Here is a 21,668-nt window from a genome sequence, read left to right on the forward strand (position 1 = left end):
TGAGGAGGAATTTCTTCACCCAGAGCGTGGTGAACCTGTGGAATTCTCTACCACAGAAGGCAGTTGAGACCAATTCATTAAATATATTCAAGAAGGAGTTAGATATATTTCTTAAGGCTAAAGGGATCAAGGGATATGGGGAGAAGGCAGGGACAGGGTACTGAGTTTGGATGATCGGCCATGATCTCATTGAATGACGGAGTAGGCTCGAGGGGCCGAATGGCCTACTCCTGCTCCTATCTTCTATGTTTCTATGTTTTTTACCTCCTGGATCCAGCAGCCCTCACTTCCCTTTAGCCAACGGGTTCCCCGAGGCCCAGGAAACCTGGCCGGACAGGGTTAAATTTAAAATGGTGGTTAATTCTGAGGCACGCAGCCTCATTATAATATTTAATGACCAACCCGCCTCCTGCGAGCGGGTTGGTTGCCTGTCCCGCCTCTGTTGAAACTAGAAGTGGGTGGGTTGGAGGTGGGTTTCAGATTTTTTAAAACATTTTTTACATGCTGCCCGACCCAAACCCATCCGTTTTTGGGGTTACAATTCCCCCCAAAATTTCTAGGCCCTCGGCAGTTGCCTCTCTCAGCTCTATGAGGTTCCTAGGGTATATTCTGTCAGGCTGTGGCACTTTTTATTCCTTTAACCTAACTAAGTTATCTAAAATTTACTTTTTATGCTATCAGTCACCTTGCTTTAAACCACTTCAGGATTCACCTCCTCTACAATATTCTGCTTTAATTTGAGGGAGACAATTACACATAAAATTATACGTTTTACCTGTTTTTCTGGCCCTAATGCAGGAGAGTCTGTCTCCAGGCATATAAACTCTAGCGGCAGCTGCTTCACCAATTTCTGCTTCTTGGGAAAAGAAATATGAAAATTAGTAGTCTGCAGATTACACTAATCGAAAACTGGTCCAGAAAATTCAGATTAAACAACATCTTTCAAAATGTTTTTAATCCACAGAAAACAATTCATCGTAGTAGTTTAAAAATAATTCCCCATAGAAAAATCCCCTGTGGCAAACCTACTCTGTCTGTCCCACAGGTTTGTAGTAGCAAGCTTTGATTTTATGGAAAATGGTGTAAATGAATACTGAACATCAACATCTAAGTTTTACATATGTGCGAACTAACCTACATAACTAGTTTATTAGTTTTATCTTTGCCCTCTGCAATTTTCTGCTTTCCTAGTCTTAAGGATATAATTGTCTTGCTGTGGTAGAGTCCCATGGGTGGCAGCCGCCCTTCAGTACCTCATCCATATGATCACACTTCATGTATGAGCCAGGCAGTGGGTACTGGCAGGTTATTAACTAAGGGGTTATCACCACTAAGTCTGATTCTGTCCTTATATGGTGGAAGATTTTCTCTGGTTGCAGGTTGCAAACAATCTGGTTCTGCCTGACGGGAATGGTTGAGGAGGGGGATTGAATCGGCTCATCCAAGATTGTGACATCGTCCAGACAAGTAGTCTGATAACACAGAGGCAGTGGAGGGGTTGAGAGAGGTGGTGGAGAGGTAGAGTAGGTATCATTAGCATATATGGGGACGCTGACCCCAAGTCCATGGATGATGTTGCCAAGGAGGATGAAGAAGAGGAGGGGGCTAAGGATAGATCCTTGGCAGACTCTAGAGGTTATACTGTGGGGATGGGAAGAGAAGTCATTGTTGGAGATGCTCTGGCTACAATCAGAGAGGTATGATTCTTAGTGACAAAGAAGTTTAGGAGCCCCTTGCATTTGTTGTTGGAGGTGTGGGCAGAGGAGAAAGGTTTAAGGAGATGGTTGACAGTGCAGAAAAGAAGCCGGGGTTATCTTTGCTCTCCGGGATGATCCTGAAGTGATGTTTTGACAGAAGAGTATGAGGTCCGATAGCGCTTGATGCAGTTTAGCCAGAGCTGGTGATGGATAACTAAATCAGTTGCGCACCCGATATGTTCAAATCTGTGCCCCTTTGATTTGAGGCAGTGAAGACAGGGGCCGTACCAGGGGAATGACCAGGACAAGAAGCAGTAAAGTTTTGCTGGAGGCAAGGGCATCAAAGGTGGAGGTGAGGGAGTGGTTGAGCAAATTTACAGCTGTAGAAATATCTTGGACTTTGTTTTTCACAAATACTGTACCTTAAACTTAGCAACAAAGTTTTGGGCCTTCAAAAGGCTTTTCATTGCTTTAATTAATGTAGTTACTATATGCTTAGCACGTTCATTTTTCGAGAACGTTATTATATTTGATCGAACCTGCTCGCTTCTTATAATAGATGGTGGAATTGAAAAGAAAAATCCAGCTTTCACCCCTTCCATAGCCACAGAGGGTTTTCCATCAAAAGCATGAAGCAGCACTTTCTGAGCTCCTAGAAAACCAAAAGAATTTCACTTTATTGTGTTATAATATATAGTAATACATTTTTCTTTCAGGTCAGCCACATGTCCAGCACTCGTGACAACCCAATATCATGTTTAGCTAGACCAGACCAAACTGAGGAATCAACGTAAGTAGAGCTTATGTTTGCCCAATCTGGATGCACACTCTCTTCCCTATGGGCACACCCCACTTATCTAAAACCAGAGATCTTAGGTGCAGGTTAACTGAGCAAAAGATTAGGAATCTTTCTTAAGGAACTTGTATCCCTCCATTGCGGCACTGGATATTGGTGGTCCAATGCAAGATGTCATTCTGTTACCAACATGAGTGAGACAGTATTGAGCTTAGCAACTAATTCAGTTTCACTATCTGGATAGCATGATTGTGAAGGAATAGCCATATTCAGAAAAATACACCATTCTATGAAAGAAAAAGCCTTATTAAAACAGGACATACTGGGTCTGGAAGCCTTAACAATCAAAAGCTGTAAACAGCATACAGGCTTTTGAGATAAGATAAGTTGTTGACACTGAGACAATAGCCTTATTGAAGTAGAAGGTTGGAGGTTCCTAAAAGTCTGAAGCCTTGGACAAATGCTATACCCAGTTAAGTGTTATAAACCAACACTTCGGAAAGAAACACAGAACATTAAAGAAACATGTGCCTTTGTAAAAATGACATCAAATGAAACACGGAGACACGAGTCTATGGTACAACCAGCTGAGGTGATTAAAAATTGCATAGATCATTCTAAGTGAGGTGTTCTAAATGCAAAAGATACAAACAGAAGACCTTCGTAAGAATGACATCAAATAGATACAGCCATCACATTGTTTTTATGATAAGTTTTGAACACCTAAAAGGTAGAGACACGATTCTTAATACTACAAGCTGAACTAACTGTAAGAATAGAAGGGGTCAACAGAAAAATGACGAGATAATTAGCTTACATCAGCAGAAAACTTTAAAGGATATACCACTGAGAAAGAATATAAAAATTGGACTTTCAAATGGGAAGATAGATTCGCTTGAAGGGGCAAAGCGATTCTCAGGTTTCAGAGGCAAGCTCTGCAAGTCTTCAACTCTTTGAATCTCGGGGATCAAGGTACTTGTATTTGATTTTGGTGGATATCCTGGAATAGACTAAGAAATATAAAAATGTAACTAAGTTAAGATTTGAGAATAAGGATCTCTGATAATAGAATTGTAAGTTTTCTATATTTGGAACTGTTAATGTTGCGATTAAATCACCAGCTGTAAGTTACATGTCGGTTCTTAAATAAATCTATATTTTTTTAGAATTGTCTCACATAGTACTTCTGTATCAAACTCGCGAACTCAATCTCTGTACACCCTTTGGTGAGGAGTTGCAGAATTCTGGAGGAGTTTTCCGGACCCTCATAATATCCGGAAGGTTACAGTCTAGCTAAACTTATTAAAAGTGCTATCTGGAGGACGGTAACATCTTCAGGTCGTTCCTTTCCTTTAGGGAGAGATAGTCTGAACCTTTAGACCCAATTAAGCATCTTTAGGATTCGGCTGCCTCTAACTTTAGTTGAAGGTGAACGTCTGGGGAATATGCCTGATCTGGGGTAGCCCGAAAGGGGCTAGGATTAGTAACAATCCTTTCATGATATCATAGAAGACAGACTTTATGGAAGTGCTCCATTATCTCACACATAAATTTAGCAATTGCATCTGGAAAAAGATGCCACAGCTTTGGCAAGAGGGCTAAATATCAATGCACACTGCTCTTAGCAGAGGAATGGGAATGAGCAAGAAAAAACTGCATGAAATTAAATGGAAAGTAAAGGAGTGATGGTAACAAAAAAATAACAGCTCCATTTGGTCTTATATTTCTTTGTTTAATATTCCATGTGCATGTGACACTTATAAAACTGAAAACAAGAAATGTAAATTTTAGACCTTGTTCTTTCAGAAGATTAATGGTTGGACGTCCAGCAGAGCGAGAATGTACATTTCTGTAAGGAAAAAAAATAAACAATTAGCACAATACAATGCAAACAGTATACTGAATGATCCATTAGAATAAATTTAAAATGGTAATCTCCAGCTAACAATCTGATATGTTCGGCTGTTTCAGTTTTTTAATCAATTCTTAGGTGGAAACATTGCAGCAGTACTGTTAGCCCTGTTACAGGTAGTTATTTTGAAAAGAAAGAAAGAGAACTTAAAAGATCTTCCATCTGGTAACAGATTTTGCATTTTTGATTTATCCCCCCCCCGCCCCCCTCAATCCTTGCTGTGCAACCCCTCAAATTGTTTACACACTAACTTCAGTGATGACTGTCCTTAAATTCCTCCACAACACATTTCAGAAATCAGCACCTGGCTGTTGATTACAAGGAGTCCAAGCTGAGAAATGTCAGTATTGCACCTGTACACAGCAACACATAATGTTGAAACTACTCCTGCACGCCACAGTAATGTTCTTTAAGTCTGTGCTTTTACGTTCTGTACCTGCCATTTAATTAAACATTGACAAAAGACAATGGAAGTTGTGTCCTCAGGAATTTCTAACATGGATGGACTACAAGTTATAGCCAATTTAGCAGGACCTGTAGACACTCATAAGTACAACAAAACAGTATACCATTATACTGGAAAACATAACTATTGAGATTTCATTGGCAACATATGACTCAATGCAGGCACAAATATTTTCAATCAAATCAATAACCAAAAAGAATCAAACACAAAAATACAACTTTAAAATGACACTTCAGTACATCAGGCAGTTTTCAAGCAGGTTAAGTTCCTAGAAAAGCCAAACCAGCCTGCCTCTGAAACTCTACCAACATGGATGGTGGGTAGAGTCTACACTGCACCAGATGTTATGGACAAAAAAATGAATGATCATTGTACAGATGTTGAATAACATTAGCACTATGGCCTGTGGTGTTATTAGAGCAAAGTACATGGGAACAGGAGTAGGCCATTTCCACTGTGCAATTTGATGATGGCAGGTCTGTACCTCAACCCCATTTACCCGCGTTTGCTCTATACCCCTCGATATGCTTACCTAACAAAAATCTTTCGATCTCAATCTTGAAAGCTTCAATTGACCCAGCAACCACAGCCTTTTGGTGGGGGGGGGGGTGGCGGGGAAGAGAGTTCCAGATTTCTACTACCCTCTTTGTGAAGAAATGTTTTCTGATTTCACTCCTGAATGGCCTGGCTCTAATTTTAAGAGTATACCCCCTTGTTCCAAAGCTCTGGATTCCCCCACTAGAGGAAGTAGTTTCTCTTTTGAATCCTTTTATCATTTTAAACACTAAGATTAGATCACCCTTCAATCCTCGATTCTCAAGCAAATACAAGCCAAATTTATTAAACCTGTCCTTGTAATTTAACCCTTATAGCCCCAGTATTATTCTGCTGAATCTATGCTGCACCCCCACCAAGGCAAATATATCCTTCCCGAAGTGAGGTGAGTTGCCTAGAGCTGAACACAGTACTACAGATGGGGTGTGACCAAGGCTCTATACAACTGAAATATCACTTCCTCCCCCTTTGTATTCCAGCCCCCTTGAGATAAAGGCCAACATTTCATTAGCCTTTTTGATTCTGTCCACAAAGTGTTAGTGATTTGTGTACATGGACATCCAAATCTCTATTCCTTCACAGTTCCTAGTTTCTCACCATTTTTGAAAATACTCCGATTTGTCTTTCATGAATCCAGAGTGGATGACCTCACACTGAACTCCATTTGCCGCAATTCTGTCCACTCACTTAATCTATCTATTTCCCTTTGTAACGTCCTGCTCTCATCTGTACTACTGTGCCTGCCAACTTAATGTCATCTGCAAACTTTGATACACAAGTTTCTATTAGCTCATCCATATCATTGTACAGTACAGATCCCTGCCGAACACCACTTGTCAATCAGAATAAGCACGTTTTATTCCTTCTCTCTGTCTCCTACATCCCAACCAATTTCTAACCTATGCCGCAAGGCTAGGTTGCCTCCAATTCAATGCGCTTTCATTTTTGCTAATAATTTCTTGTGCGGAACCTTGTCAAATGCCTTCTGGAAGTTCATATAGATAACATCCAGACACTCCCTTATTCACCGTGTTAGTGACCTCAAAAAAAATCAACAAAATTAGTCAGACACAACATACCCGTCACAAATCCATGTTGACTATCTCTGATCAGCTCAAATTTGTCCAAGTGCTCAGTCACTCCATCCCTAATGACAGATTCTAGTAATTTCTCCACAACTGGCGTTAGATACGACAGGTCTGTAGTTACCTGTTTCTCTCTCCCACCTTTCTTAAATGATGGAGAGACATTTGCAATTTTCCAATCCAATGGCACAATCCCCAAATCAAGATAGCTTTGGAAGGTTATTAATAACGTATCTGCAATTTCCTCACCTACTTCTTTTAATACCCTGGGGTGGAAACCACCAGGTCCTGGAGACAGGGATTATATTAATGCATGGCAGGAGACACCACCGAAGCAAACTGTAAGCATCTCCGTTATTACTCCTCTGAAAGTGACAGCAACTTCTGGAATCAACACATATGCAGATAAATGGAGAAATCCAGAAGTTGCTGTCAGTTATTCCCTGCTCCTCCACAGGTTGCGCTGTGGAACTCCCCAGAGCCGGCAATCAATTGAAACGACAATTCCTGGCAAAATCTTCCCCTATTACGCTGGAATATCACTGTAAACCCCCAGCCCACCCACTGAAAAAGTTAAGCCTTGTTGAAAGCGGTGTAACTGGGTTTTTAATGGTGTATTGACTGCTAACAACCATATTGGCCCTGAAAAACTAATTTTATATTTGTGAAATGTCACATTTTTCCATTAATATGATAAGAATTACATGGCTTTTAATATAATTTTTTTCTAAGTTTGTTTATGGTATCTCAACTTCTACCTTGATCCTATGTATATGTCCCGATCTTTATTTCACTCTCTGTAAAATTTATAAAAAGTAAATTAGAATCTGTGCATTTTGCTTCCTGGTTTGCTGTCTGTGATAGTTCTTCAATGTAATTGGCTGCTTAGCCTGCTTGAGGATATCACTGTTGCCGGACGCTGGAGATTCGCTTGATTTGGCGCCAGAATCAAACGAAGGTCAGGAGAGCTAAAATTCACACCACAGAGATCACTAGATCTTTGTGGGCAGCTTTATTCGAGGTAAGCGGCGAGTGCCGTCGCTTCGTCACTGACCGTAAATTCTGAGCCATTATGTACCTGCTCAAAGGAAATTGCAATTTAATGAGTCACAATGTAAATACTGTACCATTATTACTGACAGCGGTAAACAAAACAGATGGGCAAGTTTTGCAAGAACATATAGGTAGTTTGTTTCATGATACTATTCAACTTGATAGATATAGTATCAAATAGCTGATTAAATCTAACTGCCAGCCTGTAAAACCATTTTTTCTTGCCATAAATAGAGGGCAAGTAGCTTGGACTTTCCTATACCCATCTCCCAATTCATATAGAAAAGAGGTTTTACATTACAAAGGTAAATCCAGCTGCTTTGCAATTTCAATCTGTTCAATGAAGACCTTTCGCTGTTCATTTTTCTGTGCCTCAGTTCTGGCAAGTCGTGGGGTGAAATCCAATCCAACCTGGAATAAAATCAGATGCCAACATGAGAGAATTTTTGATATACAATTACATATTCAGATTGTACATATTGATCTTTATCAACATAAAATTATCAAAAATATTATTTTCAGTCGATTAATAACTATGTGGCTTCTCTTTACAGCAGGATTTACAAATTTGAGGTTTAGTCATCTGTGCAGCTACCTTTACCCATCCTGTGAATACTTTTTAGGCACCCTGAAGCTCCCAACTGCCTAGCATTTGGGCCTCCATCCACCATGGTGCGTCTGCAGATAGTAATTTGCTGAACCGTTCCCTCACATTAAATACACTATACAAATGTAAGTTGGTGTTGTAGGCAAAGCTTGCTTATAAAAGTTACTTTTGGTCCAATAGTCCTTCTCATATTGGATCTGAAAATTTTCAATAATTAACCTTGTTCATATCTCTGCCTTGCCATAACTGCCTGGAAGTTTTGAACAAATGTAGTAGGGTTACTGTCAATAAATTACTTGAAAGCATTAAACTTCTTGAATGAAATACAGTACATTATTGCACACATGGGGGTTCATATCCTTTTTTTATTGGTGTTGTACAAACAACTTTCTTACACACAGACTTTAAGTATTTAATTGTTTGATTGATTGTGAAATCAGAAACTTTATTTACTGTGAAAAGTGGATGACTAAATAGATAAGTGTTTGGGTGTGTGTGCTGTTGATTTTAAAGGCCAAACAGCCAGCTGTTTAGTTCAGATGTATGTATGCACAATGCAACTAAGGTCCTGATCAACTGCAGTTTTTTTTTGTCAGTTTTAAACTTAAAATTGTTCATCATTCGATATAGACATTACCACGTCAGCAGTGAGTGCACTAACACATCTGTATCTGTAATTACCACTGCTGATAAGTAAAGAAAATGGTTTTAAACGCATTAAAATAAACTAGGGGGAAAGAAACACTGGTACAAAGCATTTTTTTATGTTGCTCCCTAACCTCATCCCTTAAGGGGCGATTTTCCCTGGATACTTTAGGCGCTAAAGAGCCTCTGAGGTGGCCAAGATGAAGTCTTAAGCTGAAACGGCAGTTTAGCACAAGGCACCATCTTGGTAAAAGAGTTGAAGTCGTCGTCGTGCGTGTCTTCATACTGTTCCCTTTGGGGAACTGTATGAAGTGGTGGAAGGATTTTTGGCCGCGATTAACGCTCCTTCCGTGACCATAACCATCTTCGTACCAGCCATTAGGGTGGTTAGTCCTATGGCGGGAGGGTTTTACGGGCTCCCACAACCCATACGAGGGTGGGGTCACCCAGACCCATGGACGCAAGTATCCCGCTGGATGTCAACTCAGAATTTAGAGCCGGAGCTCCGACTCCACTTGCCGGGACTGTCTGGAGCGGGGTTCGAAACCCTACGCCTTCTGGCCCAGCGGTGGGGATGCTACCGCTACGCCAAAGGCCCACTCCTAGAGTTGAAGTGCACACTAGGAACAGCTGCCCAGAGGATCATTAAGGGGCTAATTGCCACTTAAATTGCCTGCTAGCACTCATTAAGGAGGCTGCATGGCATTTTGGTGGCTAGCGCTTGACCCAATGCTCTCTCCTAACACCAACCAACTGATTGGGAGCAAACAAGTCATTGCAAAGGATTTCAAGCTTAAATATGTATCACCTTTTAACATTCACTTGCTGCTGGAGGTTTGAAGAGGACTTTTGAAACACATCGGGAGACTTTGTCAAGACTTCACCAACACTCGAGCAATATTTATTCCAGCAATTCTCTGAGGACTTCACCTAAAAAGAGTAAGTGCTGTGCTGCTCCACCTTATTGGAGACCTTATAGGAGTCACTTGGAGAGCGCGAGTGCTCGGTCATGGGCATCTTGCTAGGGGTCCCCCTTGGTCTGCAGGAGGAATGGGAGGAGAAGATGAGGCCAGGCAGAACAGCACCAGCTGTTGCAGGAGAGAGGGACAGGAGGGTGAGGTGGACTCCTTCCCCCCCCTGCGGTTACAGGACATCCCTCCTTCTCTGGACCTCCTCTACTGCCACGTCAGAGAACCTGTGCACCCTTTCACTCGGTCCCTGAGCCATTCTGAAATGTGCCGCTGTGCGTCAGCCAGCGCACTCCACACGTTCAGTGGAAGTGGATGTGAGGAGCCCAGATATACTGCTCCACGACAATTGCGTTTATTCAGCGCTTGAGTGCTAAACCTGCAGGTGTCTGTTTTGGCACTCCAGAGGTCAAATTATGGTAATCAGCAATTAGGACCATAATTGTGTGCTAAAACCAGACTTTTCAAACAAGTGTGTCTTAATAGCACAGCATTTAGCACCTGTTTTCACCTTTTCACCAAAATAACCCTCTTTATTTTTTTAAAGCCGTACACTGCAGTGAATCATTTTTCCAAGCCTTAAGAATCTTGATCTTTATAACAGCACCAGCATGGCAAATGTAGCGAGCTGAATTCACATGGTTATCACTGGATGTGATTTTTATTTAAAGTTAATATTGACAATTTCCATTTTATCTATTGTCACTGTTTAATGTTTGTTTGGACTGGTAGTAGAATGAGCTATTTTATCACATACTTTTTGTCTTACTTCCTCCATTGTTAATATTTGTGATCTGAATAAATTGAGTTTTTAGGCAATTTTGACTTGGAGAAGATTCACGGCCCAACATTGCTGCAATTGACACAGGAGCAGAAGCTACTATCTGATTATTGACAGTGGGATTTTTATTCAACTATTTACGACATGCTAGATCTAGAATTCTTCAGATCTGCTGTTATCATACTTAACATAGGAATGCAATGAAAAACAGCATTGATGGTTCCACTGCAACTATGGGTATTGCTGCTGTTTAAAATCCCTCTGAATCCCTAAAAAAACTCTTATGCAACCATTAACTAGCTACCCCCCAGTAGATGGCTCTCGGCAGCACTACATGTTTTCCTCACTGGATGACTGTACAGACAAAAATCTTGTTGCTCAGAGTGATTTATTAGCACTTTTTGTGGTTGCTGGGGAACAACCTGGCAACCTAGAATATCATTATAAACATACAAACAAACTTTTTCTAATCGATTTAATAGAAGTCAGACTCTAAAGGACTTATCTTCTCTCCCACTGATAAACAACATCATATAATGCAGCAGTGCATTATTGAGGCAGCTAAGGCTATTTTTTTTATTCGTTTATGGGATGTGGGCATCTCTGGCAAGGCCAGCATTTATTGCCTATCCCTAATTGCCCTTGAGAAGGTGGTGGTGAGCTGTCTTCTTGAACTGCTGCAGTCCATGTGGTGAAGGTGCTCCCACAGTGCTGTAAGGGAGGGAGTTCCAGGATTTTGACCCAGCGACGATGAAGGATCGGCGATATACTTCTAAATCAGGATGATGTGTGACTTGGAGGGGAACTTGGAGGTGATGGTGTTCCCATGCATCTACTGCCCTTGTCCTTCTAGGTGGTAGAGGTCGTGGGTTTGGGAGGTGCTGCCGAAAAAGCCTTGGCGAGTTGCTGCAGTGCATCTTGTAGATGGTACACACTGCAGCCACGGTACGCCGGTGGTGGAGGGAGTGGATGTTTAAGGTGGTGGATGAGGTGCCAATCAAGCGGGCTGCTTTGTCCTGGATGGTGTCGAGCTTCTTGAGTGTTGTTGGAGCTGCGCTCATCCAGGCAAGTGGAGAGTATTCCATCACACTCCTTACTTGGTGGTGAGACACTTGTCGCAGAATACCTAGCTTCTGACCTGCTCTTGTTGCCACAGTATTTATGTGGCTGGTCCAGTTAAGTTTCTGGTCAATGGTGACCCCCAGGATGTTGATGGTGGGGGCTGCGGCGATGGTAATGCCATTGAATGTCAAGGGGCAGTGTTTAGACTCTCGCTTGTTGGAGATAGTCATTGCCTGGCACTTCTGTGGCGCGAGTATTACTTGCCACTTATCAGCCCAAACCTGAACATCGTCCAGGTCTTGCTGCATGCGGGCATGGACTGCTTCATTATCTGAGGAGTTGTGAATGGCACTGAACACTCTGCTGTCATCAGCGAACATGCTCATTTCTGACCTTTTGTTGGAGGGAAGGTCATTGATGAAGCAGCTGAAGCTGGTTGGGCCTAGAACACTACCCTGAGGAGTACAGTACCTATATTAGTACAGTCACAACCATAATTTTAATAGATTTTAAGCCTTGACTCCCCAAATACTTACATACCTGTGTAACACTGACAATTTAATTTTTTTTAAAGATGACAATATTTTTATACAAGTTATATAATTACCAGTTAACTGTAGTGTAATTAGTGGGATTGATTGATTTAATTTAAATTCAATTAATTAAAGGGTAAGTCATGGCAGGACAGCCGGGCCCCGTGATCTGCTCCTTCTGCGAAATGTGGGAACTCACGGACACTTCCTGTGTCCCTGACAACTACATGTGCAGGAAGTGCATCCAGGTGCAGCTATTGACAGACCGCATTGCGCCGCTGGAGCTGCGATTGGATACATACTGGAGCGTTCACGATGCTCAGGACATTGTGAATAGCACATTTACGGAGTTGGACACACCGCAGGTAGAGGTTGGACAGGAAGAAAGGGAACGGGTGACCAACAGGCAGAGTACTAGGCGCAGGCAGGTAGTGCAGGGGTCCCCTGTGGCCATCCCCCTCTCCAACAGATACACCACTTTGAGTACTGTTGGGGGGGATGGCTTATCAGAGGAAGGCAGCAGCAGCCAACTTCCTGGCACCAGGGGTGGCTCTGCTGCACAGAATGGGAGGAAAAAGAGGGGTAGAGCTATTGTAATAGGGGATTCAATTGTAAGGGGAATAGATAGGTGTTTCTGCAGCCGCAAACGAGACTCCAGGATGGTGTGTTGCCTCCCTGGTGCAAGGGTCAAGGATGTCTCCGAGCGGCTGCAGAACATCTTGGAAGGGGAGGGTGAACAGCCAGTTGTCGTGGTGCATATAGGCACCAATGATATAGGTGAAAAGCGGGATGAGGTCCTAAAAGCGGAATATAGGGAGTTAGGACATAAATTAAAAAACAGGACGTCAAAGGTAGTAATCTCAGGATTGCTACCAGTGCCACGTGCTAGTCAGAGTAGAAATAGAAGGATACTTCAGATGAATACGTGGCTAGAGGAATGGTGCCAGGGGGAGGGATTCAAGTTCCTGGGACATTGGAACCGGTTCTGGGGGAGGTGGGACCAGTTCAAACCGGACGGTTTGCACCTGGGCAGGGCTGGAACCAATGTCCTAGGGGGAGTGTTTGCTAGTGCTGTGGGGGAGGGTTTAAACTAAAATGGCAGGGGGTTGGGAACCTGAGCAGGGAGACAGAGGAAAGGGAAACAAGGATAAAAGCAAAAGATAGGAAGGAGAAAAACAAAAGTGGCAGTCAGAGAAATCAACGGTTTAAATCAAACATGGCCACAGTAAATAATAATTCTAATAGGTCTAAGAGCGTTAAAAAAACAAGCCTGAAGGCTTTGTGTCTTAATGCGAGGAGCATTTGTAATAAGGTGGATGAATTGGCTGTGCAAATAGAAGTAAACAAATACGATTTGGTTGGGATTATGGAAACGTGGCTCAAGGAAGGCCAGGACTGGGAACTCAACATCGAGGGGTATTCGATATTCAGGAAAGATAGGCAAAAAGGAAAGGGAGGTGGGGTAGCATTACTGGTTAAAGAAGGGATTAACACAATTGTAATGAAGGATATTAGCTCTGATGAGGTGGAATCTGTATGGGTAGAATTGAGAAATACTAAGGGGAAAAAAACGTTAGTGGGAGTGGTTTATAGACCTCCAAACACTAAGGCGGAGGTTGGGGATGGCATTAAAAGGGAAATTAAAGAAGCGTGCAATAAGGGCACAGCAGTCATCATGGGTGACTTTAATCTACATATAGATTGGGCCAACCAAATTAGTAACAATACTGTGGAGGAGGAATTCCTGGAGTGTTTACGGGATGGTTTCATGGACCAATATGTCGAGGAACCAACCAGAGATCAGGCCATCTTAGACTGGATATTATGTAATGAGAAAGGATTAATTAGCAATCTTGTTGTACGAGGCCCCTTGGGTCGGAGCGATCATAATATGATCGAATTCTTCATTAAGATGGAGAATGAAGTAGTTGACTCGGAGACTAGGGTCCTCAATTTAAATAAAGGAAACTACGATGGTCTGAGGAGCGAGTTGGGTAGGATTGATTGGGGAATGGCACTCAAAGGGGTGACGGTGGATAGGCAATGGCAAACATTCAAAGACCGAATGGATGAACTACAGAATTTGTTCATCCCAGTTTGGCATAAAAATAAAACAAAAAAGGTGACCCAACCGTGGCTAACAAGGGAAATTAGGGATAGCATAAGGTCCAAGGAGAGGGCATATAAATTGGCCAGAAAAAGCAATAATCCTGAGGATTGGGAGCAGTTTAGGATCCAACAAAGGAGGACAAAGGGATTAATTAAGAAAGGGAAAATAGAATGAGAGTAAGCTTGCAGGGAACATAAAAACTGACTGTGAAAGCTTTTATAGATATGTGAAGAGAAAAAGATTGGTGAAGTCAAGCGTAGGTCCCTTGCAGTCAGAATCGGGGGAATTTATAATGGGGAACAAAGAAATGGCAGACCAACTAAATACATATTTTGGTTCTGTCTTCACAAAGGAGGACACAAATAACCTCCCAGAGATGCCGGGGAACATAGGGTCTGATGAAAGGGTGGAACTGAAAGAAATCAGTATTTGTAGGGAAATGGTGTTAGGAAAATTGATGGGACTGAAGGCCGATAAATCCCCAGGGCCTGATAATCTACATCCCAGGGTACTTACGGAAGTGGCCCTAGAAATAGTAGATGCATTGCTGGTCATCTTCCAGAACTCGATAGACTCTGGAACGGTACCCATGGATTGGCGGGTAGCTAATGTTACCCCACTATTCAAAAAAGGTGGTAGAGAAAAGGCGGGGAATTATAGGCCGGTAAGCTTGACATCGGTAGTGGGGAAAATGCTAGAGTCCATTATAAAAGATGTAATAGCAGTGGAAAGCAGTGACTGGATCGGACAAAGTCAACATGGATTTACAAAAGGTAAATCATGCTTGACTAATCTACTGGAATTTTTTGAGGATGTAACTGGTAAAATAGACAAGGGAGAACCAGTGGATGTGGTGTATTTGGACTTTCAGAAGGCTTTCGATAAGGTCCCGCATAAGAGATTAGCGTGCAAAATTAAGGCACATGGGATTGGGGGCAAGGTATTGACTTGGATAGAGAACTGGTTGGCGGACAGAAAGCAAAGAGTTGGAATAAACGGGTCGTTTTCCGAGTGGCAGGCAGTGACTAGTGGGGTACCGCAAGGTTCGGTCCTAGGACCCCAGCTGTTCACAATATATATTAATGATCTGGACGAGGGAATTGGATGTAATATCTCCAAATTTGCAGACGACACAAAGCTGGGTGGGAGGGTATGCTGTGAGGAGGATGTCGTGAAACTCCAGTACGATTTGGACAGGTTGGGTGATTGGGCAGAAACATGGCAAATGCACTATAATGTGGATAAATGTGAGGTTATCCACTTTGGTGGCAAAAACAGGAAGGCAGATTATTATTTGAATGGCAATAGATTGGGAGAAGGGGAAGTGCAAAGAGACCTGGGTGTTCTTGTGCACCAGTCGCTGAAGGTAAGCATGCAGGTGCAGCAGGCGGTTAAGAAGGCAAATGGTATGTTGGCCTTCGTAGCAAGAGGGTTCGAGTACAAGAACAAGGGTGTCTTGCTACAGTTGTACAGGGCCTTGGTGAGACCGCACCTTGAGTATTGTGTGCAGTTTTGGTCGCCTTACCTGAGGAAGGACATTCTTGCCATGGAAGGAGTGCAGCGAAGATTCACCAGGCTGATACCTGGGATGGCAGGAATGACGTACGAGGAGAGATTGTGTCGATTGGGCTTATACTCACTGGAGTTTAGAAGATTGAGAGGGGATCTCATCGAAACCTATAAAATTCTGTCAGGCCTGGACAGACCAGATGCAGGAAGGATGTTTCTGATGGCCAGGGAGTCCAGAACCAGGGGTCATCGTCTAAGGATAAGGGGTAAGCCATTTAGGACTGAAATGAGGAGGAATTTCTTCACCCAGAGCGTGGTGAACCTGTGGAATTCTCTGCCACAGAGGGCGGTGGAGGCCAGTTCATTAAGTATATTCAAGAAAGAGTTGGATATATTTCTTAAGGCTAAAGGGATCAAGGGATATGGGGAGAAGGCAGGGACCGGGTACTGAATTTGGATGATCAGCCATGATCTCGAATGGCGGAGCAGGCTCGAAGGGCCGAATGGCCTACTCCTGCTCCTATCTTCTATGTTAATAATACTTATTAATATTACTGTTTCTTTGGCAACCAAGACAAAGCCTTCCCTTTCATATTAAGTCGTCTGAACCATTTCCTGTTCAGTGCACTGACATAACTTTAATGCAGCAATGCAAAAGGGCAATAGAAGTTTAAATGTTCTTAATCTATTTTTAGTAGCCCAAAATAATATTACAAAATAAAACCATGGCCCTGAATTTGGTACCAGAAAAATACGTCTCTGAACAGAAAAAAAAATCTGAAAGTACCTGGTGCCTCCGGAGCATCAGAGCCTGTGTCCTGGGCCTGCAGGCGTCCGCCTGCGTAAAGGCCCACGGATCCCAGGCGCGCAGGCGGTTCGCAAGCATCCCTGGGATCATGTGGGCCCAGTCACCCAATCAAAAAGGGGAATTCCTATGATGCTTATGGGGATTCCATTTACATAAGGAATCCTCATAAGCATATTAGAAATCCCCAAATAAATAAGAATTCACACCACTTAAATAAAAATAATTGTTCCCATGTTCAAAATTAATTAAAAGACTCTATAATTAGGCATTTAAAATAAAAAAATATTTTTTTGAAAAATAAATGTAAACATTTTAAAACAACAACTTGTATTTATATAGCGCCTTTAACGTAGTAAAACATCCCAAGGGGCTTCACAGGAGTATTAAAAGACAAAAAAATTTAACACCGAGCCACATAAGGAGAAATTAGGGCAGATAACCAAAAGCTTGGTCAAAGAGGTAGGTTTTAAGGAGCAACTTAAAGGAGGAAAGAGAGGTAGAGAGGCGGAGAGGTTTAGGGAGGGAATTCCAGAGCTTTGGGCTAGACAGCTGAAGGCACGACCACCAATGGTTGAGTGATTATAATCAGGGATGCTCAAGAGGGCAGAATTAGAGGAGGGCAGATATCTCTTGGGGGGGGGGTTGTGGGGCTGAAGGAGATTACAGAGCTAGGGAGAGGTGAGGCCATGAAGGGATTTGAAAACAAGGATGAGGATTTTAAAATCATGGCACTGCTCCAGGCCAAAATTTACCTAAACTAATTTTAAATGTATGTGTATTTTAAAAATGTTATTTTAACGTTTATTTTAACTTATACACTGGTAAAAGAAGGCCACTGAGGGAGTGCAACGAAGGTTCACCAGACTGGTTCCTGGGATGGGGAGATTGTCCTATGAGGAGAGATTGTGTAGAATGGGCCTATACTCTCTGGAGTTTAGAAGAATGAGAGGTGATCTCATTGAAACATACAAAATTCTTACAGGGCTTGACAGGGTAGATGCAGGGAGGATGTTTCCCCTAGCTGGGGAGTCTAGAACCAGGGGTCATAGTCTCAGAATAAAGGGTCGGTCATTTAGGACTGAGATGAGGAGAAATTTCTTCACTCAGAGGGTGGTGAATCTTTGGAATTCTCTGCCCCAGAGGGCTGTGGATGCTCAGTCGTTGAGTATATTCAAGACAGAGATTGATAGGTTTTTGGATATTAAAGGAATGAAGGGATATGGGGATAGTGCAGGAAAGTGGAGTTGAGGTAGAAGATCAGCCATGATCTTATTGAATGGCGGAGCAGGCTCGAAGGGCCAAAAGGCCTACTCCTGCTCCTATTTTTTATGTTCTTAAGTTATGCTAAACCATTATAAATTACTGATTATGCCTCAGCTGAAGTACTGTGTCCAATTTAGGAACGATGTCAAGGCCTTGGAGAAGATCCAGAGGAGATTTACCTGAATTATACCAGGGATGAGGGACTTCAGCTATGTGGAGAGACTAGAGAAGTTGAAATTGTTCTTCTTAGAGCAGAGAAGGTTAAGGGGAAATTTAATAGAGCTGCTCAAAATTATGAGGGGTTTTGATAGAGTAAATAAGGAGAAATTGTTTCCACTGGCAGGAGGATCGGTAACCAGAGGACACAGATTTAAGATAATTGTCAAAAGAACTAGGGGGGAGAAAAGGAGAATCTTGTTGTTGAGATCTGGAATGCACTGCCTGAAAAGATGATGAAAGCAGATTCAGTAGTCATTTTCAAATGGGAATTGAATATATACTTGAACAGGAAAAACTTTCAGTGCTATAGGGAAAGAACTGGGAGGGTGATTCATTGGATAGCTCTTTCAAAGAACTGGCACAGGCATGAAAGGTCAAATTGCCTCCTTCTGTACTAAATAATTCTATGAATTTTTTTTGCAAAACGTCTGCTCAAATAATCCATTATTAGAATATTTTGGGATTAGTATGCCAAATGCAGCTTTGTACATAAGAACTAGGAGCAGGAGTAGGCCAATCAGCCCCTCGAGCCTGCTCCACCATTCAATAAGATCATGGCTGATCTGATCCTAACCTCAAATATACTATCACTCTCCATCCCACCCGAACCCATGTGATCTCCCGGGAGAGGCGAAAAACCAGATTTAAAAAAAAACAATACCCAGTATGTGTATTATTTTCAGATTATTCTGTTATTTGGATATTACTCCAGACTGAAATTGGGCAGTTTTAAGGACTTATATACTTCAACTAATGAAGCCAAAAAATGTGTCTCTCTTATTTGTCTCAAAGCCATCAGCTTCTTTTTAACAACCGAACTATTAAATTCAATCAATGGGCCAGAAATTGCTACAATGGTAGGTTTGCCGGCAAATGGCGTTAGTTGGACTTTTATGCTCATCATTGACTATATTTACGCTGCAAATCGCTGGAACATCGATCCAATAATAGTGCAGCGATGTCAATGTCGCATTTGGAACCTCATGCCCAATGGCTTATCTCCTTAACCAATGAAAGAAAATGATAGAGACAGAAACAGAATGAAAGTCGGAGGAAGAAATAGGGTGAATTAAGAGTCAAACGAAAAATAGAGAGACAGAAAGAGGAATAGAGAGAGGGAAAGAGAGGGGATTAAGAGAAAAAGAGACAGAAAGAAAAATTAAAAGAATTTAAAAGGACAAGCAGAAGACGAGGACACTGTAACCCAGTTGTGTTTGGGAATTGATGTATTAGTCCTTGAGAAGTTAAGGAGTGAATGGCAGGGTAGGTGTGTGAAATATACAAACATTCTTGGCCCATGAAGTATAGAACCAAGCCCCATCCATCGTGATCAGTAACAGTGGAACACCCAGTGGATATACCATTGTACTGCTTTCATAGGAACATAGGAATTGCTAGACAATAAAAGACCAAGGTCCATCTAGTTTGCCTTCTACCACCCTGGTAGTTGCATGATACAATGATAATGGAGTTATTGACTAATCATAGCAATCAATCGCTATCAATTAGTTTACAAAAAAACGACACGAGGAAAACCCCAGTGGTGGAGAGCTTTGAGAACCATAGATCCAAAGTTCCCTTTTTTTTCCCCAAGCATGCTGCACATACCACATGTCATGTCTCAAATTACTCATATACCGTATCCCAAAATGTTATTTTCTCAAAGAAATCTCAATTTTTTTAAAAACGAACTCAACTCAATCTCTATAATTACAAGGATATAAAAGTTACACAAATGGATTACATGAGATGGCTTCTCTACTTTAAAGGCGCTATATAAATGCAAGTTGTTATATAAAAGTAAACCATCAGTGAGTCAGGCCTACTTAACTCACTCACGTATCCTCTATTCATTTGTTTTGGAGGGGCAGCAGTGCACAGCACCACTGGTGCAGCAACAGGGTGGCGTATAATAGTCACAGCATTGAACTTCATTTCGGTCAGACAATTTATTGCTAGTGGATACAACATGATTGCGTGATTTCCTTGTGACCAAGATTTATATTCCAAGAATAGAGCAGAATATTTGAAATGCTGAATTGTATATTACCTCTCCAATTGCCAGTAAACATTCTTTATATTTTTCTATTAGTGGAAGTGCAGCCTGCAAATCCTGGAGGAGAGAAAATTATTTTTAATAAAGAGAAAGAAAACAAGCCAAAATAAACTGATGAGATCAATGCATGTTTCTGAAAGAGATGACCAAAGATAAACACAATGGGCCAGATTTTGCTGGAGCGGGGTATCTCGCGGTGTGCCCCATTAATTCAGCTTACAATTGCACTTTTAGGTTTTAAAATGTTTTGCCCACAAAGTTGCTGGAAATGCGAGCTGATAATGGCACAGCGAGGGCAACAAGGCATCTGGGACCTTGGTGAACAACGGGACAAACAATGTACAGGAAACTTTGGTTTATCCGGAGGTTGTATGTCCGGAATACTCGATCTAACGGCAAATATCAGGAGCCGTTTTCTATAAGTTTTTTTAGTTCTCGTTCTTTTTTTCCCCCAGTCAGGCACTGCAAGGTCTGTAGCTATAACAACAGCTTCAGCTAGAGACGCTTGCAGCTGCAGCCGACGCTTTAGAAGCTGTTGCTAAGCAACAGTGTTTGTTGTCAGATACGGAGGTGAAAACCTCCGTATGCTTCAACATTAACTTTGTATGTCCGGCAGTTTTGATAGATCGGCAACACGCCGGTCCCGTCGGTGCCGGATATCACAAAGTTTCCTGTATCTCCTTAACCAATGAGATAAAAGAATTGAGAAATAAACAGAGGGAGGACTGAGGAGGAGGGTGAATCAGAGTGAGTGAATTCAATGTCACAACAAGTACAGAAAGGAATAAGAGAGGGAAAGAAAAATTGGATTAAGAGAGAGAGAGAAAAGAGACAGAGGAAAAAAAAGAAAAAAAAACTTAAATTACATTTTTTTTAAATCTTCTGAAACAATTCACAAGCTGAAGGAATGAGACTCCACACTTATAATTGTTTACTTTCTGGACAAGAGAGGTTGATTGGCAGTCATTAACAATTATCACATCTGCTAACAGATAGACAAAATACGCATTTTAAAATTAATTTGCGTAGAACCTTGAATATTTGGCTGCTGCCACTTTCTGTATATTAACCGACTGTTACAAATTTTGGGTCTGTAATAATTATTCTCTCGGGATCAGCATCGGTGGATGCTCCCATAAGGATACCCTATGCTCCTTACGATCAGGAGATTACCTTTTCTGCCCAATATCTAGTTATACGATAGCATGACTCAAGGAACTGCAACAACGAGACCCCTCACTGTGTGTACTGGATACTGCAATCTCGTACATGCCCTCACATACATTTTGCTTATCTTCCAGAAGGCGGGCTGATAAACATTCTAATGACATGAGCCCAATTATAAACCAAAGACACTGGTTTATTTTACAACAAATATAGAACTGAACAGAATACATTTTCCAGTGACATCTATTTCATATCACTCCTTGGAACAAGGAAAACCACAAAGTAATCACTCTACCCCTTTCAATGGGCTAAATCCACTTTACAGACTAGCAATCCCTGAAACTAGCCGGCACTAATCTTTCTCTCACAGAACATA

The 21,668-nt window shown here is 41.9% G+C and overlaps 1 protein-coding gene across 4 annotated transcripts in view; it reads right to left on the minus strand.

The window, feature by feature from the left end:
* LOC147121161 (deoxyribonuclease TATDN3-like) overlaps positions 1–21,668 on the minus strand; it is an 84,782-nt gene that overhangs the window by 30,649 nt on the left and 32,465 nt on the right. For 2 of the 4 annotated variants that reach the window (XM_085981253.1, XM_085981256.1), the window contains exons 5-9: positions 20,120–20,182; positions 7,866–7,975; positions 4,287–4,342; positions 2,237–2,349; positions 776–856 (exon numbers count right to left, since the gene is read on the minus strand). In XM_085981253.1, coding sequence (XP_085837379.1) covers positions 776–856; positions 2,237–2,349; positions 4,287–4,342; positions 7,866–7,975; positions 20,120–20,182 — 423 coding nt within the window. The remainder of the gene's footprint in view (positions 1–775; positions 857–2,236; positions 2,350–4,286; positions 4,343–7,865; positions 7,976–20,119; positions 20,183–21,668) is intronic. The other 2 variants (XM_085981255.1, XM_085981254.1) reach the window with 2 other exon arrangements.

The sequence above is a fragment of the Somniosus microcephalus genome, chromosome 3 (genome assembly GCF_052327205.1).
Source record: "Somniosus microcephalus isolate GS21.2 chromosome 3, FLI_Smic_1.0, whole genome shotgun sequence".
Taxonomy (NCBI): domain Eukaryota; kingdom Metazoa; phylum Chordata; class Chondrichthyes; order Squaliformes; family Somniosidae; genus Somniosus; species Somniosus microcephalus.